This window comes from Chionomys nivalis, chromosome 11, assembly GCF_950005125.1.
Source record: "Chionomys nivalis chromosome 11, mChiNiv1.1, whole genome shotgun sequence".
Classification (NCBI taxonomy): Eukaryota; Metazoa; Chordata; class Mammalia; order Rodentia; family Cricetidae; genus Chionomys; species Chionomys nivalis.
In genome coordinates, this window is record NC_080096.1 from 73,978,416 (window position 1) to 74,006,023 (window position 27,608).

The following is a 27,608-nucleotide window of genomic DNA, read 5'->3' on the forward strand; positions in this document are numbered from 1 at the left end:
TCTGTAAAGCAAAAGACACATGGGTAAAAATCTTCACCAACCCCACATCAGACAAAGTACTGATCTCCAAAATATATGAAGAACTCAGGAAATTAGACATTAAAATTATAAATAACCCAATTAAAAAGTGGTATACTGAACTAAACAAAATTCTCATCAGAAGAATTTCAAATGGCCAAAAGATACTTAAGGACATGTTCTTTGTCCTTAATTATCAGGAAGATTCAAATCAAAACAACCTTGAGATACCATCTTACACCTGTCAGAATGGCTAAGATCAAAAACACTAATGACAGCTCATGCTGGAGAGGTTATGGAGCAAGGGGAACACTCATCCATTGCTGGTGGGAATGCAAACTTGAGCAACCACTATGGAAATCAGTGTGGCAGTTTCTCAGAAAACTGGAAATCAACCTACCTCAGGATCCAGCAATTCCACTCTTGGGAATATATCCAAAAGATGCTCAATCATACTGCAAAGACATTTGTTCAACTATGTTCATAGCAGCATTTTTTTTTTTTTTTGTAATGGCCAGAACCTAGAAACAACCTAGATGCCCCTCAACTGAAGAATGGATAAAGAAAGTGTGGCACATCTACACATTAGAGTACTACTCAGCAGTAAAAAAAAATGACATCTTGAATTTTGCATGCAAATGGATAGAATTAGAAAACATTATCCTGAGTGAGGTGACCCAGTGCCAGAAAAAACGAATATGGTATGTACTCACTCATAAGTGGATAATAGTCATAAACAAAGGGCAACGACCCTATGGCTTAGGATCCTAGAGAAACTAAGTAATAAGGTGAACCCAAAGAAAAACATATATAGACCCACCTGGAAATTAGAATCAGACAAAAATTTCGGAGCTGTGGGGGGGGGGGAGAAGGGGTGTGGAGGAGAACTTGAGGGAATGGGATGGTCAAGATGGAGGAAGTACAGATATGAGAGCAAGGAAAGAGATATATTGATCTAGGGAACCATTATGGAGTTAGCAAGAAACCTGGCTCTAGAAAAATGCCCAAGAACCCACAGGAATGAACCCAACTGAGACCCTAAGCAATAGAGGAGAGGGTGTCTGAACTGACCTTACCCTGTAGTCAGACTGATGATTATCTTAAATATTACCATAGAAGCTTTGTCCCACAACAGACGGGAACAGAGGCAATGACCCACACTTGACTGATCTCTCAAGATCCCGTTGAAGAGTGGAGGGAGTGAGAGTATGAGCAAGGAATTCAAGGCCATGAAGGGGTCATCCACTGAAACAGTTTGCTTGAGCTAATGGTAGTATTTTTTGGCACTGGGTCACCTCACTCAGTCAACTCCAACTGGACTGGGAGTGAATAAGCATGGGAACAACCAAGCCCCTCTGAAGGGGGCTGACAACTGCGGCAGACTGAGGGGCCACTGATAGTGACACTGGGATGTGTCTCTACCGCATATACCGGCTTCATGGGATCCTATTCTCTTTGGATGTAAACCTTGCTCAGACTAGATGTAGTAGGGAAGGCCTTGGAGTTTCCACAGAGCAGGGGGCATGGCACCTCCCTTAGGGTTGGAAGGGTCTGGGGAGAATCTGTGGAGAGAGAGAGGGGGGACTGGGAGGAGGGAAGGGAGTGAGAATTTGGATTGGAATTTTTAAGTAATAAAAAGAGGGAAAACAAGGGTAGGGAAAGACTGTGAGTGGACAGTCTTTCCCTACCCTTGTCCCTCAAGTGGAACCACAAAGCTTGTGCATGTCAGGCTTGTGGTATGGGGTGTCCCAGATTGCTGCTTCCCGTAGACTTGATCTAAACCTCAAACCCCAAACCAGAGCAAATGGTGCTAATTTGCTGAATCCCAAACTGAACCCAAGATTTAATTTTTTTGTACCTGAACCAAGTCCCATGATTTCTTACTGAAATAATAAAAAAAGAAGGTTCTCTTAAAAAAAAAAAAAGAGGGAAAACAAAGTTTGCAAAGGGGCTTTAATGAACCTTCCAGTTGTTTCTTGTGCTATTCTATTAATCACAAAATTGAAGCCTTAAGTATTATTAACAAGAGGACACGGGTAGAAAGCTTGAAAAGTATATTACACCTAGAATATGCTCGTCATTTATCCAGTCCTAAAACTGTGTTTGTTAAGAAGAATAGTGCAGATGGGATATGGAGAGGATGGGTCAGTGGTTAAGAACCTTTGCTTTGGATCCTATCACCTATGAAACTAGGAGTCTTTTTTTTTTTTTTTTTTTTTTTTGGTTTTTTCGAGACAGGGTTTCTCTGTGGTTTTGGAGCCTGTCCTGGAACTAGCTCTTGTAGACCAGGCTGGTCTCGAACTCACAGAGATCCGCCTGCCTCTGCCTCCCAAGTGCTGGGATTAAAGGCGTGCGCCACCATCACCCGGCCAAAACTAGGAGTCTTGCACGTGCCTGTAACCCAGGCTTCAAGGTCGGCAGAGACAGGACCATCAGTGGGGCTTTCTGGCTTCATTCTATACGAGTCCAGGTTCAAGAAGAGACATAGTTTCAAAGGAATAGGCAGATAGTGGTAGAAATGGTTATCTGATGTCCTCCTCGGGTCTCCATGTGCTTGTATACACATGTTCATACACTCACACAGACACTGCACACATAAATAAATCTTTAAAAACAGAATAGTATGTGACATTAACTATTTTTAAATTGTCAAAAAAAAAGGGGGGGGGGATTTGATGACTATGTCTTTGTGAAGATGTGATAGAGTCCAAGTCTGGCTCTTCCTATTTTAACCATGTTTCAATTGCATTATGTCAATTATCTTTATTTGTTGTTGTTGTTGTTGTTAGATAACATTTTTCTGTCTGGTCTGGAACTCACTGTGTACACTAGGTCTATCTTATTCAACTTCATTGAAATATAAATTTATATAAAGTAAATTTTACCAGTTTTAAGTATTGGATGTATTTTAACTTGTGTGTTCAACTGTAACTGATAGTAACTAAGATATCTATGATTGTATTTTTTTCTGTTTGTGTGTGTATGTGTGTGTAAATGTACAGTTCTAGGCTTTTGTAACTGTCACCACTGTCAGCATTTACAGCAATTCCATAGTAACACAATTTCCTTGTGTTGCCTCTTTGTGGTCAAACCCTCTCTCTGCCATCAACCTCTGACAGCTAGTGTTGTGTTTTCTCCATTCCTATCATTTTCCATTTCCTGGAATATCACATACATGGAAGCATGTGTTAATGTAATGTTTGGGACAGTCTTTTTTTCTGGTGGCATGTCATTGTAATCCGTTCATGGTCTGCGTTTCGTAGCTGTGACTGCTGTTTCTAAGTATTGGTGACTGTTTGTCCATTAGGGTTTGGAAGGGCTGGTGACTTCTTCCCAGTTTCCTATGCTTAGAAATCAAGTGCAGTAACTGTGTTGAGGTTTCTGTGTGAGCATAGATTTCATTCTTTAGAGTAAGTAGGAGTGAAATTGCAGAGTCATTGATAAGTGTAGTAAGTGTAGGTTTTGGTCAGACACTGCCCAACTCTTAATTGGTGTGGCCATTCCCTTTTTCATCCCAGAGAGAGAGAGAGAATTCTGCCTTCTTCTCATTTTCTTCTGCATTTGCTGTTGTCAATTAAAATATTGTTTTAGCCCTTACAATAGATGTGCGTCTCATTATGGTTTTATATTTCCCTAAAAGCTAAAGATGTTGAATGATTTTTTTGTGTGTGCCTATTTACCATCTGCATATCTTCTGCTGTGTACTTTCTGCTCAAGTCTTTTGCCTTTTTTTCCTCCAAGAAAAATTAGGTTTTTAGTTGTTTTCTTACAGTTATATTTGGAGAAATATTGTGTATTCTGGATATAATTCCACTGTAGATATGTGATATGCAAATATTTTCTCCCAGAGTGCAACTGCCTTTTCATTCTCTTAACACTGTTTTTCAGAGCAAGTATTTAATTTTAATGAAGTCCAATGTATTGATTTTTTTTTATAGATCATGCCTTTAGTGTTATATCTAAAGAACTGTTTGCCTTATTCTAGAGCCCAACAATTTCGTTTTATATATCTTTTTCTTAAAAAATTATATTTTATGTGTTACATTTAGATCTGCTAGTTCATTTAAATCAACTTTTATTTAAAATGTAATTTAGGTCAAGGTGAATGTTCATAAAAGGATATCCAATTCCAACCATTTGTTGAAAGGAAGACATTCCTTTCTCCCTTTCATTCATTAATCTGTTAGTTAGTTTGTTTTTTGTTTCTTTATCGTGTGTGCATGGACAGTTTGCAGCTCAGTGAGTCTGAGGTGGTCAGAGGGCAACTTGACAGCTTTTCCTTCTACTGTGTAGGTTCTAAGGATCAAACAGGTTCCCAGCCTTGGAGGCAGACACCCTAAGCTCCTGAAGCAACTCCCAACTTGCTTTTTCTTTTGATTGCTATCACTCATTATAACAGAACTCACCTGACCACATTTGGAGGGTTCATTTCAGTATTTCCAACCTTCATGTTACATTCTCCTCTTTCAAGGTGGCTTCAATTTCTCTGGCTCTTCACTATTTCAAGTAAACTTTATAATCAGTTTGCCTGTGTTTACAAAAATCCTGCTAGTATTTTAATAGAATTTGTGTTAAATCTTTAAGTAAATTTCAAGACAATTGATATTTTGTTAAGTAGAGTCTTCCAATCTGGAATTTCACTTGCAAGAAAATCACTTCCGTTGGTTGTGGAGGTGTCAGCAATGCTTTGTATTTTTAAGTACACAGTTATGTGTCTTATTAATACTGAAGGCTTTCATTTTTGGATCTATTGGCGCTGCTTCATAAAATTTTCAATTTATGGTCATTTTTGCTACTCTTTTGAAATACAATGGAATAAATTTGCATGCTGACCTTGCCAAAGTTACTTTTGTGTGCTAGAAACATTTTGTGGATTCTTTCAGCTCTCTTTTCTATCTAATGTGAGTACCTTAAATTTCACATATGCGTGAGTGTGTGTGCACACTTGTGCACTTTATTACACTGCTCAGGACTTTAAATGTGGTGTTGAAGAGCAATTCTGAGAGTAGATAGTCTTTCTTTATTCCTGAAGTTAGGGTAATAGCCTAGGCTGTCCAACCTTACCATACTGTGCAATGGCTAGCTAGCCATCGAGTCAGGCACAAGCCATGCTCTTAGAACACACTCTGTCAGCGCCCACACCTGCTCTGCTCTGTGGGAGCTGGTGGAAGAACCCAAGGCTGTGGGGTGTTCCTGACAGAGGCACACATGGAGATATTGTGCCCCACCACTCCGGGTCTTGTCTGTCATGCAAAGGGACAGTTGTTCTAGAGAGAAATTCTGCCTCATGGGCAGGCTTGCATTCCGGTCTGACAGCGAAGGAGAAGTACAGGCTTCCTTCAGTGTGTATGTGGTTCTCCAGTCCTCCCCTCACAGTGGGCACCTTGGACACCTCGGCCCTCCCTGGACAGTATGGGATCTGACAGTCACAGCTCTCCTTTCTCATCCCCTGGATGTGTCTCTAAGGACAGGCACAGGGTCACCCTGCTGGCTGCGTTATTCTCAGGGTCTGTCATGTTGACTTCAGCGTCCTTAATGCTACACCCTTCACTAGCACTCAGGTGTGTGTGAAGTGAATACACAAGTGTCCACTGTGAAGGGGCCCGTGTCCTTCAGTGTGGGTTACACTCTTGACTGTGCGTATTCCTCTCCCCAGAGCCACTAGCACTCAGGTGTGTGTGAAGTGAATACACGAGTGTCCACTGTGAAGGGGCCCGTGTCCTTCAGTGTGGGCTGCACTCTTGACTGTGCGTGCTCCTCTCCCCAGAGCCGCTAGCACTCAGATGTGTGTGAAGTGAATACACGAGTGTCCACTGTGAAGGGGCCCGTGTCCTTCAGTGTGGGCTGTACTCTTGACTGTGCGTGCTCCTCTCCCCAGAGCCGCTAGGCAGGAAGGAAGGAGACATGTCCTTTGGATTATAAATTTTATAAAAGTGTTATTATTTTAAAAATGCAAATGTGGTAGAAGAAAATGTAAAATCCGCATGCATTATTAAAAAAATAAGAGTGAGAATTCAGAGAGATCTCGATTTGCTATCACTCCTCTGCATGCCGTTTGCTAGTCTCCAGGACATGACTGCTTTGTGTATGCTCTCTCGACTGCATTTGGGGCAAAGTCGGAAGCCTACCATGTCCCTGTTGCCTCCCACTGACTGCCACCTGCCAAAATTTCTGTCTTTGTGTTCTCATGTGAGTCAGTTGTGAGCCCAGGGCCATGTGTGACTTCCTTTGTTCCAGTCCCTTAAGGGAAAAAAGGTTAATGACACTGTGATATCCCTTAGAGATGGCTTCCCACCTAAGCTGGGGCTTTTTGTGAGTGTCCTGAAATCTCATACTGAAATGTGACAGGCCATACTGAGGTCTCCCATTTATCCATTCACAAGTCTTATTTTATTTTCGTTAAGTCTGTAGCACACTCTTCCTGCAACAACCACATGCGTGATTGTAAACAGCTAGGAGTAATTGCCTTCGAATGGGAAAAGCAGACTGTAAATTTGCTTGGTGGAGGGCAAACAATTTTTACAGCAGCCCCGCTAGTGTGACATTTGTGCCTAGGTGATTGAATGCTCTGGCTGTTAGATACTGGAACAATTACATCATTGTTCCAAGTTCTAAGGAATCCAGGGCTTTCTCTTGAGACCACCAGTCCTTAATAATTCCCTTTTTCTGTGCCTCAGGGCTAATGAGGCTTTTGAGTGTAACATCTGCTATTGCAAGTGTGGCATAGTCAGTCCAGGCCAGAGTAGCTTGTCCGCCATCAGTGCTTGCTATTCCTGCACCTTACACTGTGTCTTTTCTTACCTTATCGCTCTGGAAGAACATTGAACTCAAGGTGGAAGTGGAAAGTCTGAAGCAGAAGCTCCAGGAGAGAGATCAGTTACTCATCAGTGCCTCGTGAGTACCTGTCAACCAAGAGCTTGGCCATTGGGTCCCACGGGTGGGTGTTGGGCTGGGCAGTGAAGCACAACCAGCTGCTTCTCTAAGTGACTTGTCTTCTGATTGTTTTCCTTGGAGCTTGTAGTTTTTATTAAATTGTTTGTCAACTGTTTTTAAAGTATTGTAGTTATAGGAAGATGTACAGGAGTTAAGGAAAGGGTGATGAATTTGTATGAAGCAAGCACATATGTGAGACCCCCATCTGAGCCAGAAAGAAAGCATCATCAAGCTTCCAGAAAGCCCCCTTGCCTTCATGTTCTCATAGCCTCTCCCTTTTCCCAGGACACCCACTACTCTCAACACAATTACTTTGTTCTGCCTATTTTTGAACTCTATATAAATGGAATCATACAATAGGTTCTCTTTTGGGTCTAGCTCCTTCCCTAGCAGTGTTTGTGAGAGTCAAGCCACCTGTGTTGTGTTTTGGGAGCTCATTCGTTCTCACTGATGAAAATGCCAAGGAGTAGAGGGGGTTTACGGGTAAGGGTGGGAGGCAGAGGGAGGGTTTCAGCTAGTAACTTGTTTTAAGCCTGTTTTGTCTCCTAGGGACTCTTGTAGTATGTTGTTTAAAGGAGATTGTTGGGTTTTAATGCTTAAAAGTTAGAAACCTACTATATCCATTAATAAGTTAATTTATTTAAATCTTTATTGAGTGCCGACCTGTAGACCGGCTGACTCCACAGAATTACTAGCACCATACAATGAAGCTGTCCAGGGACACTGACTCACACCCCAACCCCATAGCTGTAGGCTCCCCTGAGGCACACTATGAGCAAGTGGGGTGTTCTAGAGGTGTGCTGGAGGCTTGTGTGACAAGTGGACACCCCAGAATGTGCCCAGAGTTTGCCCCAGGATTGTAGCAAGTTGGCTCTGCTGCAGCTCCTGAGCCCACTCTGGCTTGATGTGAAGTAAACATATTTGTGTGCTGGTCTTCCATTGTTCTGTGTATCAGTTACAATAAAAACAAAAGCAATCATATTGATGGGAGTAAATTTTATCTTGTAGCTTTAAAACACAAACAAAAAATAATAATTCCATTAACAGAGGCAAATTGTACCATACTGCTGAGTATAAATTTTATTGCTACAGTAACTGTAAAATACAAAGATGATAAATAAACGTTGGAACATTTATTATTGTGAATTTATTTTATTGGTATAACTAAAACAAAACAAAGTGAATAATGCTAGTAGTTGTTCAAAATTGTACAGCCTCTTGACAGCTTATGTGATTCAGGCTATGAAATGTCATGATTAGATCTGGGCTGATGGAAAGGAGTCCAGAGTGCAGCAGAGGGAAGGGGCCATACAGGGCGCTATAAAGCCCCAGGGCTAAAACATCCTGAGCACCCAGGTAGAAGGAATTCAGAACCAGAAACATCTGTTTAGGAGCTGGAGGGGTGCTAAGTGTGCTAAGTGTTTGTTGTGGAAGTACAGGGACCTGAGTTTGGATTCCCGGAGCCCATATCAAATCTGGGAAAGGTGTTTGTAACCTGAGGTGGGGTGGCAGGGGAGATGGGGCTGATGTTTAAGGAGTTACAGAGTCAGTGACACACACTGTTTAAAAAAATAAGGTTGAGAGCAATAGAAGACAGTGTCACTGTTTGTCCTTCATACACATGTGTGCGAGCCACATATTCAGACATGCAAAAAAGGTAAAAATCTTTGTCTACAGCTTGGGAAAGAGAGGAGGCAGTCCACAGTTCTTCTTGTGATCTGAAATGCCCCTTGAAGAGTGATGGAAATGACTGTGAGTCACTGTGAACTGGAGACAGCCCTGGTCCCAGAAGTGAGCTGAGTGAGGGGGGGCTGAGGACACTTAGGGCAGTGATCAGGAAGTGAGCATGTTGGCCTAGGTTCTGGCAGGGACTGATCTATTCTGAACTCAGACTCCAGCTGAGAGGTGGCAGGAGGCCTCTCAGCAGCACAGCAGGGTTGGTGCTGGTCTGGTCTCACAGGAGAGGCCTCCCAGCAGGGTGGGAGGGGGGACCTGCAGAGTACTGAGGCAGGCCTGCAGAGGACCCCTTGTTCCAAGAGGTAATCATCTCATTTGTCACATGAGGAGACTGAGGTGTAACAACTTATTTACTGAGGCTAGAAAATTTACCCAGAGCCACAGTGGGGTTGGGATAGACTGAGAATTTAGAAGCAGATCTGTCCAGCCCGAGCCGGTGTTCCTCCTTTCAGTTATTCACACTGGATTCTATTAATGTGATATTGTGGTGGCTTTCTGAAGCCTTGCTGAAAGGAAAACTCTTTAAAAAGGGCTCTGTTTGCAGGTGATTTCTGTGGGAGCTTGGACAGCCAGGAGAGCCCTTTGGGTGCCCTGTTCTGGGTGAATCGTTCACGTGGTCCCGTGTGTGAGCATCTGGTTACAGGGCTTTGGGTTAGGGGAATTTATATACTCCTGGAGTCAAGTGAGGTACTGAGTGGCAAGGAGTTTTAATTTTTCTGCTGTTGTTTTTCTGAGAAGCCAGCTTTAGGTGGAGCCATTTCCTCAGTTTTCCTTCTGGAGACTGCAGCTATTGAGGATGCAGTGAGGACTGAAGTGTCACAGCTGCAGCCAGCACCTCTCTTTGTGCATCACTGCTCATGGCCCTGTGTCTGGTTTAGTGTCATGCCTGCCTGATTGTCCCACAGAGAGAACATTCTAAGGCCACAGCCCAGTGCCCTGGGCATTTAATATCACAATACCAGGTGCAGGGTGCTTGCACCCAAGTCCCTCTTCCCACCCTAAGTCATAGTGTGTGCTGGATCCATTTTAGTGTACTTAAAACGTTCGCCCTCAGGCTGGTGCAAGGTGGAGCATGCAAATGCTAACCTCACAGATCTGCTTGTTGCATGCTGCTTCTTTGCCCATTGGTTCCTGTACCACCTTCTATACCTCTGGTGTAAGAGTACTAAGTGGGAAAATTGGCAGCTGCCATCAAGAGTATTATAGTGTGCTTACTACCCTTGGGCTCAGGGATTCCCCTTCTAGTAGTGTGTCCCTAGAGACCATTAGGCCACAACACTGATGTGTAGTGAGCAGTTGCTCGGTACTGGGCACCTCTTCTTAGATCTTGGTGTTAGTCTCATGTGTTCATCAGAAGCAGCTTAGAGAATTGACTTCATAAAGTATGTTCCGTATAGTGATACAGTCGTTAAGATGATGATGCAGATTCATGTTTACTGACTTTCTAAAGCGTGTTCTCAGCATAGTGAGTGATTCACTGTCCAGGTTAGTTCACTAGTATACACTAGATGGTTCTGTGTGGGTAGGTAGAGCCCTGAAAGGCTGTGTGTTAAAATGTTAATTCTATCCTGTGGGATAAGTACCCCCCCCCCCCCGTTTCTGAATTGTAAGTAATATTTTCTTTTAAAAGGAAACTTAGCTCAGGCAAATGGGAGGAATGACTGACAACTGACAAATACCCCTTATCTTTCGGGCCTGGGGAAATTGTCATCAGACAGGCCCCTGACTCAGCCTGCCCTTTGCCTCTCTGCAGCAAAGCAGTAGAGAGTCTCACCGAAGGGGGAGGTTCTGAAGTCCAGCGCGTGAAAGAAGATGCGAGGAGGAAGGTGCAGCAGGTGGAAGACCTCCTGACGGAAAGGATACATCTTCTAGAAGAAGTAAGTCTGGAGATGCTGAGGGGCCTCTCCCTACAGGTCAGTCCTGGGGAGGGTGTGGTGGCCTCCTTTCTCCATGAGCATCACCTTTCTGCTGCAGTTACTGGGTGTCCTGTGGGTCTGGCCTCATGTAGGCACTCTGCCCCTGTAACTTACAACTACCTGGTTGTCTCCTTCCTGTGAGGACCCTGAGGTACAGAGTACTAACTGGCCCAGGTTGTTGCCGAGCCCCACTGAAGGAGTGTAGCCCTGAGCAAATCCGCACTCAGATTGCTGCTGCTCGGCTATTGCCTGCCCGCCCAGCTCTTGTCCTGTCACCAGCCTCTGTCCAGGATCTTGCAGAACTGAGTGGCTGCTCTTCTCTAGTGGACCCCACAGCTTCCGGTGCCCTTCCTTCTGTCAGCAGCTGCTGTGATCCGGCTAAACATCCACCTCTGGATGGGACAACAGACAGTGTTCCTCTATTTTAAGCTAGCATTAAGAACCACAGTTTGAGTAGCCCTTTCCTGAAGTGCTTGGATCCAGAAGTAGTTTAGATTTGAGTTTATTGTTCTTATTATTATTCTTATTGAACATTTTCATATAACTAATGAGATGTCTTGGGGATGGGCTCCCAGACTAGACACAGAATTCACTTATATTTCACATATGCATTATATATGTAATTAGGGAATTTGGGGCAATATTTTAACATGGCTGTTTTTGACTACAACCCATCACATGAGGTCAGGTGTGAAATTTTCTACTTTTGACACGTTGATAATCAGAAAGTTTTATATTTCTAGCCTTTCAGAATTTAGATTGGGCTGATCTATATATTAATAATTATTATGGTATTTATTTATTTTTGAGGCAGGATCTGCTAGGTAGAGAGTTTGCTCTCAAACTTGCAATCCTCCTGTTTCAGCTTCTCAAAAACTATAATTATAAACACATACTACTGTCTAAGCATTTCTTTTGCTGTAAAAGACACCATGACCACAATTACTCTTTTTCTTTTTCTTTTTTTGTTTTGTTTTGTTTTTTTTTTTTGTGTTTTTTGAATTTTCCAGACAGGGTTTCTCTGTAGCTTTGGAGCCTGTCCTGGAACTAGCTCTTGTGGACCAGGCTGGCCTGAAACTCACAGAGATCCTTCTGCCTCTGCCTCTGCCTCTGCCTCCCCAGTGCTGAGATTAAAAGTGGGTGCCACCATCACCTGGCTTGACTACAAAATCTCTTATAAAGGAAAACATTCGATTGGGACTGGTTTAGAGTTTAGAGGTTCAGTCCATTATCATCATAGCAGGAAGCATGGAAGAATGAAAGTAGACATGGTGCTGGAGAGGTGGTTGAGGGCTATACATCTGGAAAGGCAGGTAGAGAGAGATACTGGGCCTGGCTTGAACATTTGAAACGTCAAAGCTCCTCCCAGTATATGGCTTCTTCTAGTGACACCACACCAAATCCTACAACCCCTATTGATGGAAGAAATGATGATCTGTCTATGTGTTACTCTCATTGGTTAATAAAGAAACTGCCTTGGCCCATTTGATAGGCCAGCCCTTAGGTGGGTGGAGGAGACAGAACAGAATGCTGGGAGGAAGTGATGCAATCGCCATGCCTCTCCTCTCTGGGGCAGACGCGATGAAGCTCTGACCCAAGATGGACGTAGGCTAGAATCTTCTCGGTAAGTCACCACCTCGTGGTGCTACACACATTAAGAGAAATGGGTTAATCAAGATGTGAGAATTACCCAGAAGAGGCTTGAGATAATGGTCCAGGCAGTGTTTAAATGAATACAATTTGTGTGTTGTTATTTTGGGGCATAAGCTAGCCACGAAACTGGGAGCCAGGTGGCAGGAACGCAGCTGCAGCTCCTTCTACACCCTATCTCTCAGTAGTGCCTTTCCCTGGTTACCAAGCATTTAGATCTGTGAACGTAAGTATTGGGGTGTTGGGGGTGGGGCATTCTCATTCAAGTCACCACAACCACCACCCACAACACCCTTAATCAAGACGCTTGAGAAAGTTGTCTCGTCTTGATGCAGCACTTTGTTTGTCCCATGAGTACTTCCCAGTGCTGCTTTGTAGCTTGCTGCATTTATCCCATTGGGTGAAGCATTTGCCTGTGTGAATTGAACACAGAAGCACCAGCCTGTAGCACTTGCTGCAGTAACAAGAACACATACTAAGCTATGAGACCTCCCCACAGGTAGAGTTCCCCTGCTAAGCCTCATGTGTGTGCTTAGCTATCCTTTTAAGAAACCTGTGTGCTAACTATTTCCGTTTCTTCCTCTCTCTCTTGTTCTCTTTTTTAAACATACTGAAACATTAGGCCCAGAGTGGCCAGGTCATTTGCTGAAGGTCACACAGGTGGTAAAGGTCAGGTGATCTGGCCACATGTTAGGCTCTAACATTCTGTTGTCTCGGTCCACAACACTTTAGGTCCACAACACTTTAGGGTTAGGTCAAGATCAAATGTGATATAAGACTTCTTGCTCAGAGCCTGGCGTTTAGTAGACACTCAGCAAACAACAGGCATCGTTGTTTGCTGCCTACGAAATATGGAGTGACAGACAAGCCTCTTAAACAGATAGTTAGTGGGAAAAGGCAGGGGAAGAGAGGCCAGGCTTTAGCTTCTGGGTGCCAGGTGTTGGCAGTCTCCCAGCAGCTCTTTGATGGAATGTTGGGTATCCTGTCTTCTGGAATAAGAACCGGGGCTCAGAGCTTAAATGACTGTCCAAAGTCACACAGCAAGTATCGTAGGAGAGCTGCACTTTGAACCCAGGTCTATTTGACTGTTATGTTTGCGGTGTGATCTTGAGGCAGTGGTCTGTGTGGGTGGAGAGTCAGGCCTGTTCCAGGTCACTTGCGTGCGCACCAGAGCCTTCCCCCAACAGACACTTGGTCTACATGATTTAGAAGATAATTTCCATGGTGGCTTCTCTGAGCACTCAGGAAAAGCATAGAGCTTTTCACCACTTAAATCACCTTGGAGATACAGAAATGCATTTTAGAAATGTGTAGTCATTATCTTAAAAAGAAATAGTGGGGGGTGGTGGGCTGTGGGATGAATTTGCATGGAGATTAGGGTGACTCTGGGACTTATGCATGTTTAGTATTGAGAAGCGCATTTCTTCTTGTTCTCATTGAAGCTGTAAATATTGATCTGATTTTTCAAAACCAAAAGTACAGTTCTTGTAGAGTTGACTCTTTTCTATTGGAAGTGCCCATTACTCTTCTGATACAAGAGGGAAAAATGGCTGGCAAATATATTTATTACGCATTCTTTCCATATATAGTACGTTCAGGGAGGGGAAATGTGCCGGAGAAAAAGTCATAAATATTTATATTTTAATCCAATTTCCTTTCAAAATGTTCCCAATTGTATTGAAAAATTGCATCAAATGCATTTAATTTAACTGTAGGATGTGAAAGCCGCCCAAGCAGAACTGGAGAAGGCCTTTGCAGAGACGGAAACAGAGAAGGCATTTCACCTCAGCTTGGAAAGCAAGCTCTCTGAGATGAAGAAGATGCAGGAACAGGACCTGGAGTTGACTCTGGCTCTGGAAGACAAGGACAGGTCTGGATCTGCTCCCTGGGAAGCTCAGGTCTCATCATCTGGAGAGGGAGAGAACCTAGCCTTCCTCTCCCCCCTATCTGTCATTGTTCTTCTCTAGAGTGGACTACCTTCCTGGAGTGTATTTAACACAGCAAGACAGAAGACTGGGCATGAGAGAAACAGGAACAAGATAGTAGTGGGCGAGAGGCGGTCACTAGACAAGTTAGGCGCTGAGACCCTAAGTCTAGTGTTTAGCTTGGCTGCAGCTTTCTGGTAGACAAAAGGAAAAGCAGCCCTATGGACCTGAGGTTCGTATTACCCATGAGGTAAAACATGCCATGGATTCAGGAGAAAACCAGTTTTGCTTGGCCCTAGCAGAGGGAAAGTGCTCTGGTGATTTTTTCCATGAGGAGCAGTAAGTGGTGATGTCCCCACAACGAGTGCTAGTGAATTTTGTGTGATCTCTTTCCCATCATGGATTTTAATGTTGGCTACAGGCTGAAATTAAGCAGCATTATAGAACAAAGAACATTGTAGATCAAATACAGAGTTCTTCAGTGCATTGTGAATAAAATGTGTGGTGTTGGGTCAGGGAAATGGATGGGCAGTGGGGCTGTTACGCCCACTCGAATGATGAGTGTATTCTGCAGCCAAACTTTTGACAAAATGTGTTAAGAAGAAGTTGAAATTTCCTTCTGACATTTTGATTGTCTTATCTTATTTGTTGTGTCTAAGTGAGAGGTAGAGTTAAGACAGTGGGGACACACTGATAACACAGGTGCTGAAGGGCCACACCTATCTGGAATTGGATGAGACTGTTCCTGAGTGAATTGTCTTCTCCAGAGGGTTCTGCCTGTGGTTTCTTTTCTCAGCCACTCAGTGCCCTGTGGAATGGTGCGTCCCACCACAATATTTAGCTAGTTAAAGCCCAGGCTGACATAGACTCACTGTGTGGCAGAGGCTGGCTTTGAACTCCTGATGTCCCTACCACCCCTCCCCATGTGCAGAGAGTTTACAGGGTATGTCAGCCTGCCTAGCTGTTTAGGTTTTTGTGCCAAGTGCTCTTTGCCTTTACTTCTGACTCGGTGCCATCTTGCTATTTACCTAAATATCAAAATATTGAGGTTTGCAACTTTGTTTTCAGTTTGGGCTTGGGAAATCAGCAGAGCACATTCTTCTGGGATTCTTTCCTTGAGAGGACCAAGTTAGTAGTGAGTGAGCCTGTGGTCATGGTCTCCATATTTCAGTACCCTCTCACTTCAGGTATTCGTAGGACTGTATTTATTGTGATTACTGGAACCTTTTTAAGGTTCCTTTTCAGTTTTTTATTTTTGGCTCATTGTTTAGAGGTATTTTTTTAAATTTTAATTTTGGTGTATACTTGTATGTAGGTCAGAATCTGGCCCCCTCTTCCTATTTTGATCTGTGAAATAGAAGTGTTGTATCTGGACCTTGGTACCAGAAATGAGTTACTAGCCCCATCTATCCCTTTGCGATTCAGTTTTTCTTGACCACGTTGTCAGGAAGAGAATGTGTTCCTTTTGCTGACTTCCTCTGCTAGGTAGCATCCATGAACAGTGAAGAACTATCACATCTAGAAATTCTATGTAAGTCATTGTTGTATTCCATGTCTCTTTCCTTGTTGATTGGCAGGAAGTCCTTGGAAGGCATATAGGCTTGTCTTTCTTGGAGAACTAATAAGTTGTATAAGCTAAATTGGGGGTAAGGAGCCTAAGGAATGGATTAGGCTACAGTAGAATGTCTGAGTAGCCTAGGGGGAAAAAGGAGAATTCTTAGTACTGGAGACTAGGAAGAAATGAGGAAAAAAAAAATTGCAGGAAATTATGGGACAGAATCTTGTGAGGGTCCTGACATGTTTAGCAGTTATTTCGTTGGCTCCATTGGATGATGATGCTCATTATTCAAGAGATATTTCCGTGTATCTTCTGTTCCACACAGCAGGGATTAAAGTAGTAAGCAGGACTTGCATTGCCAAAGCCAAAGCTTATCTAGTTGGCTAGGTGGATAGAGTGGAAGGCAGAAAGAGAAGGATCAGGACTGGATGGGGCAAACAGTGGTTTCTCATTACTGTTTACAAATTCAGTGTGAGGTTTGGATGCTCACCTTATTAGACCTGGATGGAGGTGTGTGGTCCTTGGACTTCCCTCAGGGCAGGGAACCCGATTGCCCTTTGGGCTGACAAGGGAGGAGGACTTGATCGGGGGAGGGAAATGGGAGGCGGTGGCGGGGAAGAGGCAGAAATCTTTAAGAAATAAATACATAAATCAATAAATAAATAGAAATAAAAAAAATTTAAAAAAGAGAAAATTAAAACAGATCTAACTTCTAACAGTGCTTTGACATGTCCCAAACAACTGCTTCTCTTTTCAGAGAAACACATGTGTGTTTCTCATTAAAGCTTTTTATGAAATTAAAAAAAAAAATCAGCCTGAAGGGTCCAAGAGAAGCCTTTCATGTTAAATAGGCATTCACTGAACTGAGACAATCCTGACTGTATTCAGCCTTCACTTGGTGTGCACCTTCACCCCAATACTTACATATCTGTGTTAGAGTTTAATTGATAAATTAGACAGAGTGAGGTTTAAAAAGCAGCCAGTTGTGGCAATAGTCAGTATTAAAATATGTGAATTTCATATTTCATCAAAATACTGCACTGTGCTAAGTGATGTAGGAAGTCTTTCTGCCACTGGTCACCCATCCACTGGGGCGTGGCCTCTTATACTATATATGCCAAAGTAGAGCATGTGTCTGGCCTCTTTTCTGGCTGCGGGATTCAGTTTCTGATCTCCGTTCAAGCAGAGGATTCTTATTTTTGAGTCTACCCCTAAATAAATGACTATTTCTCAATTCTAAGCTAGTGTGGGATTTCTTTTTAGCTTCCTTCTTCATTTGGCACCCACATGGATTCAGACTCTATGCATACTGGGTAGACACTAGCCGGTCCAGGGCCCAGACAGTCTCCCAACCCTGCCCGCATGGCTTGCTTTTACCTAAGCCATTTTTTTTAGAACACCCACCACAGCAGAGTTTACTGCATGTGGCAACATGGAAGTTTCCCAAGCGCACGCATGACTGCTGCGTTCCCTGGCATGTTTCCTTGCCTAATGGCGAGTTGTACAGCTTCTAGTTTCTGCTCCCTGCCCACGAGTTCTGGTCTTCTTGCTTTGTGTATGGAATTGATTTAATTGCTTTTAATTTGTCAAGCAAAGCATTTCTCAGTATTTAACCAGCACCAAAGTGGAAAACTAAAGCAGCTAAGAAACTAAAGTAGCCCAAGACCATTCCTGTCGCCATTGGTTGCATTGCTTCTAGTCGCAACTCTGCAATCACGACATCTGCTGGACAATAAAGATTACAGTTTACCAGATCACATAACAGATAATTAATAAATCAATATGGCACACTACATTAATATTGAAAGTTTTAGTAACTTTTTTGCTAATGCTATGGATTGTATTATAGGAGGCTTATATGGTTATTGTGATACTTTAATTTACTGGGTATTAGGACTCAGTTTTCTTCTCCATGTTCTATCATTGACAAAGAAGCCTATATGGCTTAAGCAGTAGCCTCTAGCTGACGATAAGTTGCAGGCTTTAGAACAGCTGGTACAAGAGCAACTAGATGTTCACCATATTGAAAAAATCAACAAGCCCTTGGAATTCTCCTGTATTTGTTGTAAAACAGAAATATGGTAAATGGAGAGTGCAGAAATCGATCAATTATTGATTGGAAGCATGTTGCATGCCTCATAATTTCAAAAACATATTATGTCAATAGCAAAGGTTTGAAGAAAGAGTTTTCTATTACAAGACAACAAGCTAAGGAGATTATAAAGGGATGCCCTACTTGCTCTTTCTGTAACCAACCACTGCTACCTGCAGGGACTAACCCAAAGGGCACTCAAAGGAATGAAATCTGGCAGATGGATGTGTTTTACTTTGAAGAATTTGGAAAATTAAAATATGTACACCATACCATTGATACTTATTCAGATTTTCAGTGGGCAACTGCTTTAAGCTCAGAAAAGTCTGATTCAGTAATCACACATTTATTAGAAGTTATGGCCATCATGGGTATATCTGCACAAATAAACACAATGGAAGCCAGGAGATGTGCTACGTTGGGGAAGGGGTTTTGTTCTGGTTTCCACAGGAGAAGAAAAACTATGGATACCATCAAAATTAATAAAGATTTGGTTTGAAAATGAGAAAGCTCTTGAAAAAGAGAAATGACAGCTCATCCACAATTGTGACAACTATACAGATGATAAGGAAACTTCACAAGGGTTGGGGCAGGGTTCTGTTCTTGTCTTTGCAGGAAAATACTAATCTTCAAAAATGCAAAACACCCTGGATGTTTGAATGCTGACCCTTGAAAAAATAACTATTCAATAAGGATCATCAAGAAAAACAAATATGACTCATAAATACAGGTGATAAAACATATACATTTGTTGTGGGGGCTGCGGGGCCGCTTCCCGCCGCCCAGCTCCCGCATGGCTAGCTTTACCCGAAATAATTACACAGAAACTGTATTCTTTTGAACACTGCCTGGCCCATTAGTTCCAACCTCTTATTGGCTAACTCTCACATCTCGATTAACCCATTTTTAATAATCTGTGTAGCCCCACGAGGTGTGGCTTACCAGGAAAGATCTTAACCTGTATCTGTGTCGGGTGGGAGAATCATGGTGACTGACTCGGCTTCTTTCTCCCAGCATTCTATCTGTCTACTCCACCTACCTAATCTTCTGTCCTGTTCAAGGGCCAAGGCAGTTTCTTTATTAACCAATGAAATCAACACAAACAGAAGACTCCCACATCATACATTTATTTATATGTGTGTGTGTGAGTGAATATATAGAGCTGGCTTTGGAGTTGGACACTGGCTCTGTCCCTCTCTAAATCCAAGCATGTTGTTAAAATAAAAATTCAGAGTTTCTGTCTCATGATATGGGACAGAAAGAAAAACAAATTTAGAAAAAATTTTACTTTTCTTCATATCTATTTTTGTCTCTATCATACCTTTTATTGAATATATATGTCTGTGTATGTCTATATAAATAATGTTTAAGTTTTCCACAATGAACAGTGAATTTTCCTGCAGTAATCTTTGAAGTTTTCATAAAGGAGATGGAGCCCCAGAACAACTCCACCTGGTTGATATGACATCATGATGCTGATAGTGCTACTACAAGACCTGTTTTGGGTACCAGCTACTCAAGATGGTTCCAACTTGCTTAGCTGTTGGTGTACTTTTTTACAACGTTCTGGCCAGAACTCCAAATAGGAAGCTCAGAAAATCCCTACCAAATACTCAGAGACTATTTGCAATTATAACAGACAGTAATATTGGAACTTAAACATCATTTTACTTTCAGAGGATCCCATAGAAAGAACATTGCCCCCATGACAGCTGGATGTAATTCTAGAAGATGATGCCCCCTCTCCCAACAATGTTTGTCCTCAGGGTTAGGGACATCATTTAGGGGTTGATTATAATTGATATAGGATTGGGTGAAAATTGGATGGTATAATAGATTAGTATGAGCTTACTCCCACTAATAATAATAGTGAGTAATAGAGTACATATTTGTGAGTTATTATTTATAGGCAATTACATTGGTATACATTCTTGTATATTGATACACAGTGAAATTATATTGAATATTGTATGCATGTATGCTTCTACCTCTGCTTAAAATATTTTTAGATATTTATATATATTTATCATATAGCAGTGTACATTTCTACCTCTGATCAAGATACTTATACATTGTTTACATTTTGAGGTCATTGTCCTCATTTGTTGCACAGTTGTTTATTGTATAATATTCTAATGTAAAATCTTAGTCTTTAAGTTATATAGGTATTAAGAATTATAGATCAATAGTCATCTATGTTTGTCATACTTATAGTTAGACTAATCAGGTTCTTCAGATACATAGAGATTATATTCTACATAGATAGATAATCTTCAACCACTTCAAAGATCTGTAGAATATGGCATTTAAATGATTTAGGGTTCTGTTGAAGTGAGACACAATTGCTCCTGGCAGTACCAATCTATTCCTGAGAGAATGTTGAGCACCGAAGACACTCCACTTGGAGGTTGATTTCTTCTTTGCACAACTGGCCTTTGGTCAAAGAAATGTCCATGCCTCAACCACTGACAAGGTACATGGTATCCAGAAATGAATACGCAGGACTGTCAAATCTTGCCAAGACAGGGTAAGACGGTTTTGAAAAATTTCCTACCTCTGAAAGTGGTCTCTCATTTATTCTAGGCCTTAGCCAAAGTTGGTTGCTTCAACGTTGCAAGTGAGACTTCGGGTGATTGCCCAGGTAGCCTGTTGTCTCTGTCATTTGTTGCACATTTTGGAAGTTGCTTGATTGTACGTCCTGCTTACTCAAGTAATATTATTTCCCTTCTCACATATTTGATGGGGTTGAAGACTAGATAGTTGCACTTACTTTTCTCTCATGACTTGGCTAAGTTATTTATTATACAAGATTTAAACTTGTTAGGATAATATAATTATTGAATATATTTGTTCTTATTGTATATAATTTTGTTAGGATAATATAATTATTGAATATATTTGTTCTTATTGTATATAATTTTGTATTAGGCTTAGAACTCTCTTATTTGAACAGAAGGGGGAGGTATTGTAGAAAGTCTTACAGCCACTGGTTACCTGCCCACTGGGACATAGCCTCTTATACTATATATACCTATGTAGACCATGCATCCGACCTCTTTTCCTGCTGTGGGATTTGGTTTCTGATCTCCGTTCAAGCAGAGGATTCTGATTTGTGAATCTACCCCTAAATAAATAACTGTCTATCTCAATTCTGAGCTAGTGTGGGATTTCTTTTAAGTGTCCTTCTTCAGGCTAACTGTATTGTGATGATGTGAGATGATATGTGGTGGCGTGAAGTGTGGTAAATGACACAGGCATGATACGCTGTTGGGTGACTGTGTAAGGTTTACTTGATTGGGAGCATCATGGAACTGTTCTGGCAGTCGTAACTGCTAATTAGTTAACAGGGAGGTAGCGTATACAGTGTGGATATGCTGGACAGGCCACTGGGCCTTGTGGAAGAATCGATTCATCTGAAGGGCATGGGAAAATCCATTGAAGAGTTAAGGGGGGGAGCGTGGGGAAGCTACATGATTAGATTTTTATTTATTACAGTTCTTTGCTTGCCTTGGGGATGGATTGTCACAGGGCTCTCATGCTGATGCAGACATCCAGATAGATGATGACAACTGAGACCGAAAGTCTGGGATGGGATGGAGGTGAACAGGTGGTGATAGAAGGTGAAATGGACACAGTGGGGTTTAAGGGCTTTGGGAAATGGGAGGATGATGCTTCCAGTTAGAACAAGAGCTCTAGCGTCTGTGAGCATCTATGAGTGGAGGGAGGGGCAAGCGGAGGGGAGGGTGAATGGAGGAAAGGGTGAGTAAAGGGGGAGCGAGTAGAGGGGAGGGTGAGTGAAGGGGGGTGAGTGGAGGGGAGGGTAAGTGGAGGTGCAGACAAGTGGTGGTATGGAAGAGGGGAGGGCCAGGGGAGGTGCTGGCAAGCAGAAGTGAGGGGTAGGGCAGGTGAGGACTGGGGAGGTGAGCATGAGGGGATGTGGGCAAGCTGAAGTGTGGGTTTCTAGATTCCTGGCATGTGCACAGGTCTGGCTAGATAGGTATAGAAACCTGGCTTGCAGGTCTACAATTTTGTCAATCTCAGCAGTGAAGGTGACCCAGTTAAACTCCCAGAGACCAGCAGTCAGATGTCACCTTGATTTTTCCCTTAGAATCTAACCATTTGGTAAATCTATGGGAACAAAATCTCACTTAGCCCATATTTAAGTCAAGGTCACAAGGTTAGCCCAGCACAGCAGCAAGGGTCATCATTTATATCCCGGTGACATGGAACCTGCTGTTAGGCTTGGCGAGCTGGTGAATCTTGGGGTCTGGCCTCTACTTGCATGGGTACTGCCAGTGTCTTCCTGGATTCCCACCATCTGTTTTAAAGGGTCATTATTTTCCCTACTTTAGTTTCAACAGTCTGGGTTTTGAGCTGTTCTGCACCTGAAGGTGATCATGTTGGGAGCCCTCTAGGTTGACTATAGCCAATAGATAGGTTTTCTTCAAACTAAATAGTATTTTTAAAAGCTTGGATTTGTTGCTGGCATTTAAAATATCGTATTTCACAGAAGAGTGGGTTCTCACTGTTCTTGATCCCAAAGATGTAACGCCTGTAGGTGTCTTATTGGCTCAAGACTTCTGCTCCACATGATGGGCCGAGCCACCAGTGTCCTTTAATTGTCTAAGTTCAGGCTCCCACTTTCTTTTTAAACTTGTATTTGGTGAGTTTTTGCTCTCCATTTGCTTATTGATTATATCAGAGCTGAACCGCTAGAGGGAAGTATTGCGCCTCCCTTCAGGTCTCCTTCTGCTGGTGAGGGATGCTGAAGGTCTGAGCAAGTGCATGACTTGACCAGCCCAGGTGCAGCTCAGAGCTAAATTCCTGGACGAGGCTAGAGACATGAGGACTCATTAACATCCCATAAATTCTGGCCCAAGCTCTGTGACCTGTGAGTGAATGCAGTTCTGTTTGTGCGTATTCATCGGACACATCTGCTTTGAAGATGTCTGGCCCGGCTTCCTACCTCCTCCTGCTCCACTGGCTAAGAGAGCAGCTCAGAATTAATATTTAAATTTTGTTCTCTTTTAGACTGATTGAGGAGTTGAAGCTGTCTTTGAAGAGCAAAGAAGCTTTAATTCAGTGCCTTCAAGAGGAGAAATCTCAGATGGCATCTCCTGACGAGAATGTGTCATCTGGAGAACTCCAAGGACTTTCTGCCACTCTGAGGGAAGCAGAGGAGAGAGACACTGAGGTGAGGCGACAGGGCACAGCAGGAGGGAGAGCATATCAGACTGTTCATGGGAAGTGGGGCACTCTTCAGTCTGCACGGTTTGCACAGTAACTTCCACATGCAAGTTCTCTGTCAGCTGAGGAATCTGCAGGATCCACCTTTTAGGGGCTGCCTTTGTTCATGTGTCTTTAACTTCTGCATCTGTGTTTTACCATGTGTTAATTTGCTGTCACCTTGGGGCTTCTTTTTCATCCTTAGGACTTTCTTAGTGTAACCCTGTGGTGCATTGTTCATGTCCAGTTTTCCTTTGTTGTTAGAGGCTGGCTTGTCATCCATATTTGGTGTGAAACATCAGAGTCTGTGGGGGAAGGGGACTGGTTCTGGGCCTGGCAGCATATGAAATGTTCCATATCCTGCCCTGCTCAGGCCTCCCAGCCCTTTGGCCAAGTAGAGATTGTGATCTCCTGCCTGAGTTAGGACCGGCCTTAGATCAGTCATCTCTCCAGGTGCTAAGAAGTGGGCTGTCAGACTTTGGGCCCAAATCTCCTGGACTTCTCTTGCTCTTGTGACTTCCAGGGCAAGCTATGTTGACCTGCCATTCCCCTTGGGTGGAGGAAGTCTGCTGCATGGTCTGTCCACATCAGGGTATGTTCTGGAAGCTCCAGAAAGGTCGTGATTTCTTTATGAAGCAGGGTCCTTGTCCTTGTGACAGGAGCAGATTCTTTAGCCTCATCAGTTAGTTTTCATTTGGAATGGGGTTGCCACTTCGATTCCCAGGCTGTTTTCTAGGGCCCTTTACCTTTTCTTCTGAAGCATCTGTTTACTCTGTGAGACTCACAGTCAAACTGTGGGCAGCTGCTTCACACTTTTCCGCCTTCAAACCACGTCAGACTACGAAGGAGGGCACCCTTGTGTTAATGAGGTGTGCAGCAGTGGAGGGGAGTGAGTTGTGAGGTGCTCACTCAGATGGCTGTGGGAAAGCCTTCGGCGGACCTCCTCTTTCTGCTCACTATGAAAACCTTTTCCTAGGCTGCACAGAGGGATTGGCAGAAGGAGCAAAATCACTGGGAAGCGAAGATCCAGGTATGTTGATTCATTTTAAGACTGTTTTGAAGACTTTTTCTCCCATTGCTTCTCATTTATTCTGAGTACAACAGATAATTCTTTGTGACAAGAGCTGCCATTGATCAGATGCCACTGAGCGCCTGTGATGCATCCAGCACAGTAGAGGTAGTTTCTCTGTCCTCGCCATGACTCTCATTCCCATGTTGCAGATGTAGTAGCTGAGGCTCAGAAAGGTGAAGTCACTTGCTCATGATCCCATAGCTGGAGGGAGGAATCTGCCTGTTTGATTCAACAGCTGGGCTCCAAGGACCCTTAGTCACAACAGCTGCAATTTGTACAGTGCCTGCCAGCTTAGAAAGTACTTTCACATCTATTATCTCATCTGATCCTCACAGCAGCCCAGGAGGGAGGCAGCAGTGATTTTCTTAAGACGTGAACTCAGACTATAAATGCAGGGCTCAGTCCCCATCAAACCAAACACTCTGCCAGCTTTTGTAGCATTAAGGAATGAAATTAATGATCTGTTATTTCCTCCAAATAACCTGGTGCAGTCTCGAAGACTCTGATGTGACTGTATTCAGATTTTAGAAGGCACTGGAGTCCTTCCCATAGGAATAGCTGTCAGTTTCTCAAATGATCAGATCCCCTTCCTTTCACCCGATCCTGTTGCAGTAACACAGTAACTGGGAGCTGATGCCACAGCGTTCGGCTCGACTAGGAAACATTAATCACAGGTTCTGCTCCCAGAACCCACATAAATGTGGAAGGAAAGAAATGACTCTTACAATTTTCCTCTAACCTCCACACACTTGCATCATCGCATACACACACACACACACACACACACACACACCATAATAATAAATAACAGAAGTTTGAAATCCCTGATTTTTGTGAGAGAATGATGGATTCACTGGACTCCATCCTTCCATGATGTCTGCCGTGTCATGGTGGTCACTGAGTAGAGAAACGGAGCAATTTTAGCAACTGTCTTTGCAGAAGTGGACACCAACACTGGGTTTGGGTTGGACCTGAGTTTCCTTCGGGACATTTAACCTCTAAGCCAACTACTTAGGTTTTCGTCTAAATTCTCGCCCTTCTAAAATGGCATGAGTTCTGTGTATTTTAGCAGTAAAGAAATGAGTAATGAAATATCGTATGTGAGAGTGAGAAATGGAGTCTGGAATGTCCACTGGAGTCCCTTGGACAGTGCTAAGTATGGTTCGTGCTTTCCCAGTCAGCCAAGCTACACATTCGAATCTTCCTTGATCAACAGCAACCTCTGCTCCAAGGAGCATGCTTGGCTTTTCCTTTCCAGCTGTCTGACCCCTTAGAGAAAGGGGCCAGAAGGCCCTTGGGTAGAGGGGCTTGGGCATGCTAGTAGCTCTTGCCCAAGGCTACTGTAAAGGCTGCTTTCAAATGCTGACCTTTTTGTTTCCTGGTGGCATAGCTGTGGTCTCCATGGGCCACCAACAAGGAAACTTTGTCACCACTACTTATTTAATCACTCTACTGTTCTGGGCCCTGGGCGCAGCAGGCAGAGTCAAGTCAGACACTCTCTGACGGCTTCTGTGGAGAGCTGCGATGGAGGTGCAGATAGAACTGAGTACAGTACAGTATACTCAGTGCTGACAGCAGGGTAGACCAGATCTCCCAAAGGAGCTGATCCTCTGTGCTGAGGGAGCTGTGGGGAAGAGGGGAAGCTTCACAGAGGAAATCAGAGCTCCTGGTGCTGGGGTGGGAGAGGCAGAGATGCATTCCTGGTAGAGGAAAGAGAAGATACCTGCTCCAGGGTGGAGGTGGCAATGAACCTGGTACCTGGGAAGCCTGAGTGGGGCTGAAGAGGGGCAAGTTTGTTCCCGTGTACCCCTTAGGTGTGATCAGAGCGGTGCAGAGCGGTGCAGCATGTCTGTGCTGTCCCAGTCCATACCCTAATACCTTCTCAGTGTAAGCCTGGCTTCTTTGTCCATTCTCCAGAGAGGTCTTTTTTTTCTTTTTAATTATTTTTTTAAGACACTGTCTTATGTAGCTGTAGTGGACCTTGACCTCACTGTGTAGACAAAAATAACCCAGAATATCTGACCTCTCTACCTTCAATTCCCATGTGCTAAATTTCATGTGTGCCGTCTGTGCAGGATTGTCTCGTTTCAGCGGCTTCTATTTTTTTTCAAGATTTTTTCATTCTTATTATTATTTTTTTTATGTGTATGGGTGTTTTGCCTACATGTGCACCAGGCGTATGCTGGGTGTCTACAGAGGCCAGAAGAGGGCATTGGATTTACTTGAACTGGAGTTACAGACAGGTACAAACTGTTCTTTGGGTGCTGGGATTTGTGGAAAAACAGACACTCTTAATTGCTTTGCCATCTCTCAGTCCCTGTTATTTTTATTTATGCGTATGTGTGAATGCCAGGCATGTGGGTATCCATACAGGTGGAGATCAGAAGAGGGTGTTGGATCTTCTGGAATTGGACTTACAGGTGGCTGGCAGCCGCCTGATATCAGTGTTAGGAACTGAACTCAGGTCCTCTGGAAGACCAGTAAGAGGTCTTACCATTGAGCCATCTCTGCAACCTTCCTTCCCTCTGTCTTTTATTGTTCACATTGTATTTGTTGTTCAAATGAACTGTTGCAGAAAGAGGATGTGAAGTGCAGCTTCATAAAGTGCAGTGGGGTAGGAGGCCCAGCACCACACCGCACTCCTCCCTTGACTGCGTGTACAGGGCTCAGTGAAACTCTGTGCTGCCCAGGCTACAACCACATCTCATGCTGATTCTGGAAATTGTCCTTGTGTCACTGAATGCCTATACCTCATTAAGATTTTGAAGAAATTGCCTTTGTATATTTAAAAGTAACCGCCGCGTACTTTGACAAGCTTGCTCACAGCAAAACCTGATAAGGTTGAAATTTGATGGATGAGAACCTTCTCATTCTCCATCTGGCTGGAGATAAAACAGACTTGCAGGATGGAGAAGTATGAGGGCCCCGTTTTTCATTTCTAACGCGACTTTAAGATTTGGGGGATATTTTAGTTTTCAAATAATCCACTTTTAAACCAACCCACCTGCTCTGAGAGGGTCCTGATATGCAAAGGCAGCTCTCAGCTCAGTGTTGGCCCAGAGCGCACCTACAAATCTCAAAGGAAAATTCCCTATTAGTGCAGATTCAGAATTGCAAGAGGCAGCATCCTACAAGTCTTGGATGCAGTATTCACTGGGGAGCAGGGTGGTACTGGTGTAGGATTGAGGTTTCCAAACTTCCACCCAATCCTGTGTTTGTGGCAAATAAAGCAGCTGAACCCTGGGGCACTGAAGATTCCTTGGAATTTTTGCTTTTTGCATTAAAAGCAAATACAAGTTTCTGTGCTCTTTCTCACACCTGCTGAGTCAGTTTTTGGGGATGCCAGGATATCTGGTGACATGATTCCTGTAGTCAGCCAAGGTTTGTGGTTCCTACTCCTATGACTTCTTAGGCTCAGACTGAAAAGCCAGAGCTGTGAGCCAGGTGCAGTAGTGCACACCCACAATCCCTGGGCTTGGAG

The 27,608-nt window shown here is 43.3% G+C and overlaps 1 protein-coding gene across 1 annotated transcript in view; it reads left to right on the forward strand.

Moving 5' to 3' along the window:
• The window catches only part of LOC130884378 (CDK5 regulatory subunit-associated protein 2-like), a 69,759-nt gene that overhangs the window by 34,463 nt on the left and 7,688 nt on the right, over positions 1 to 27,608 (forward strand). The window contains exons 4-8 of the mRNA XM_057785466.1: positions 6,836 to 6,912; positions 10,442 to 10,565; positions 13,970 to 14,124; positions 22,861 to 23,023; positions 24,032 to 24,085. Of these exons, the coding sequence (XP_057641449.1) occupies positions 6,836 to 6,912; positions 10,442 to 10,565; positions 13,970 to 14,124; positions 22,861 to 23,023; positions 24,032 to 24,085 (573 nt within the window). The remainder of the gene's footprint in view (positions 1 to 6,835; positions 6,913 to 10,441; positions 10,566 to 13,969; positions 14,125 to 22,860; positions 23,024 to 24,031; positions 24,086 to 27,608) is intronic.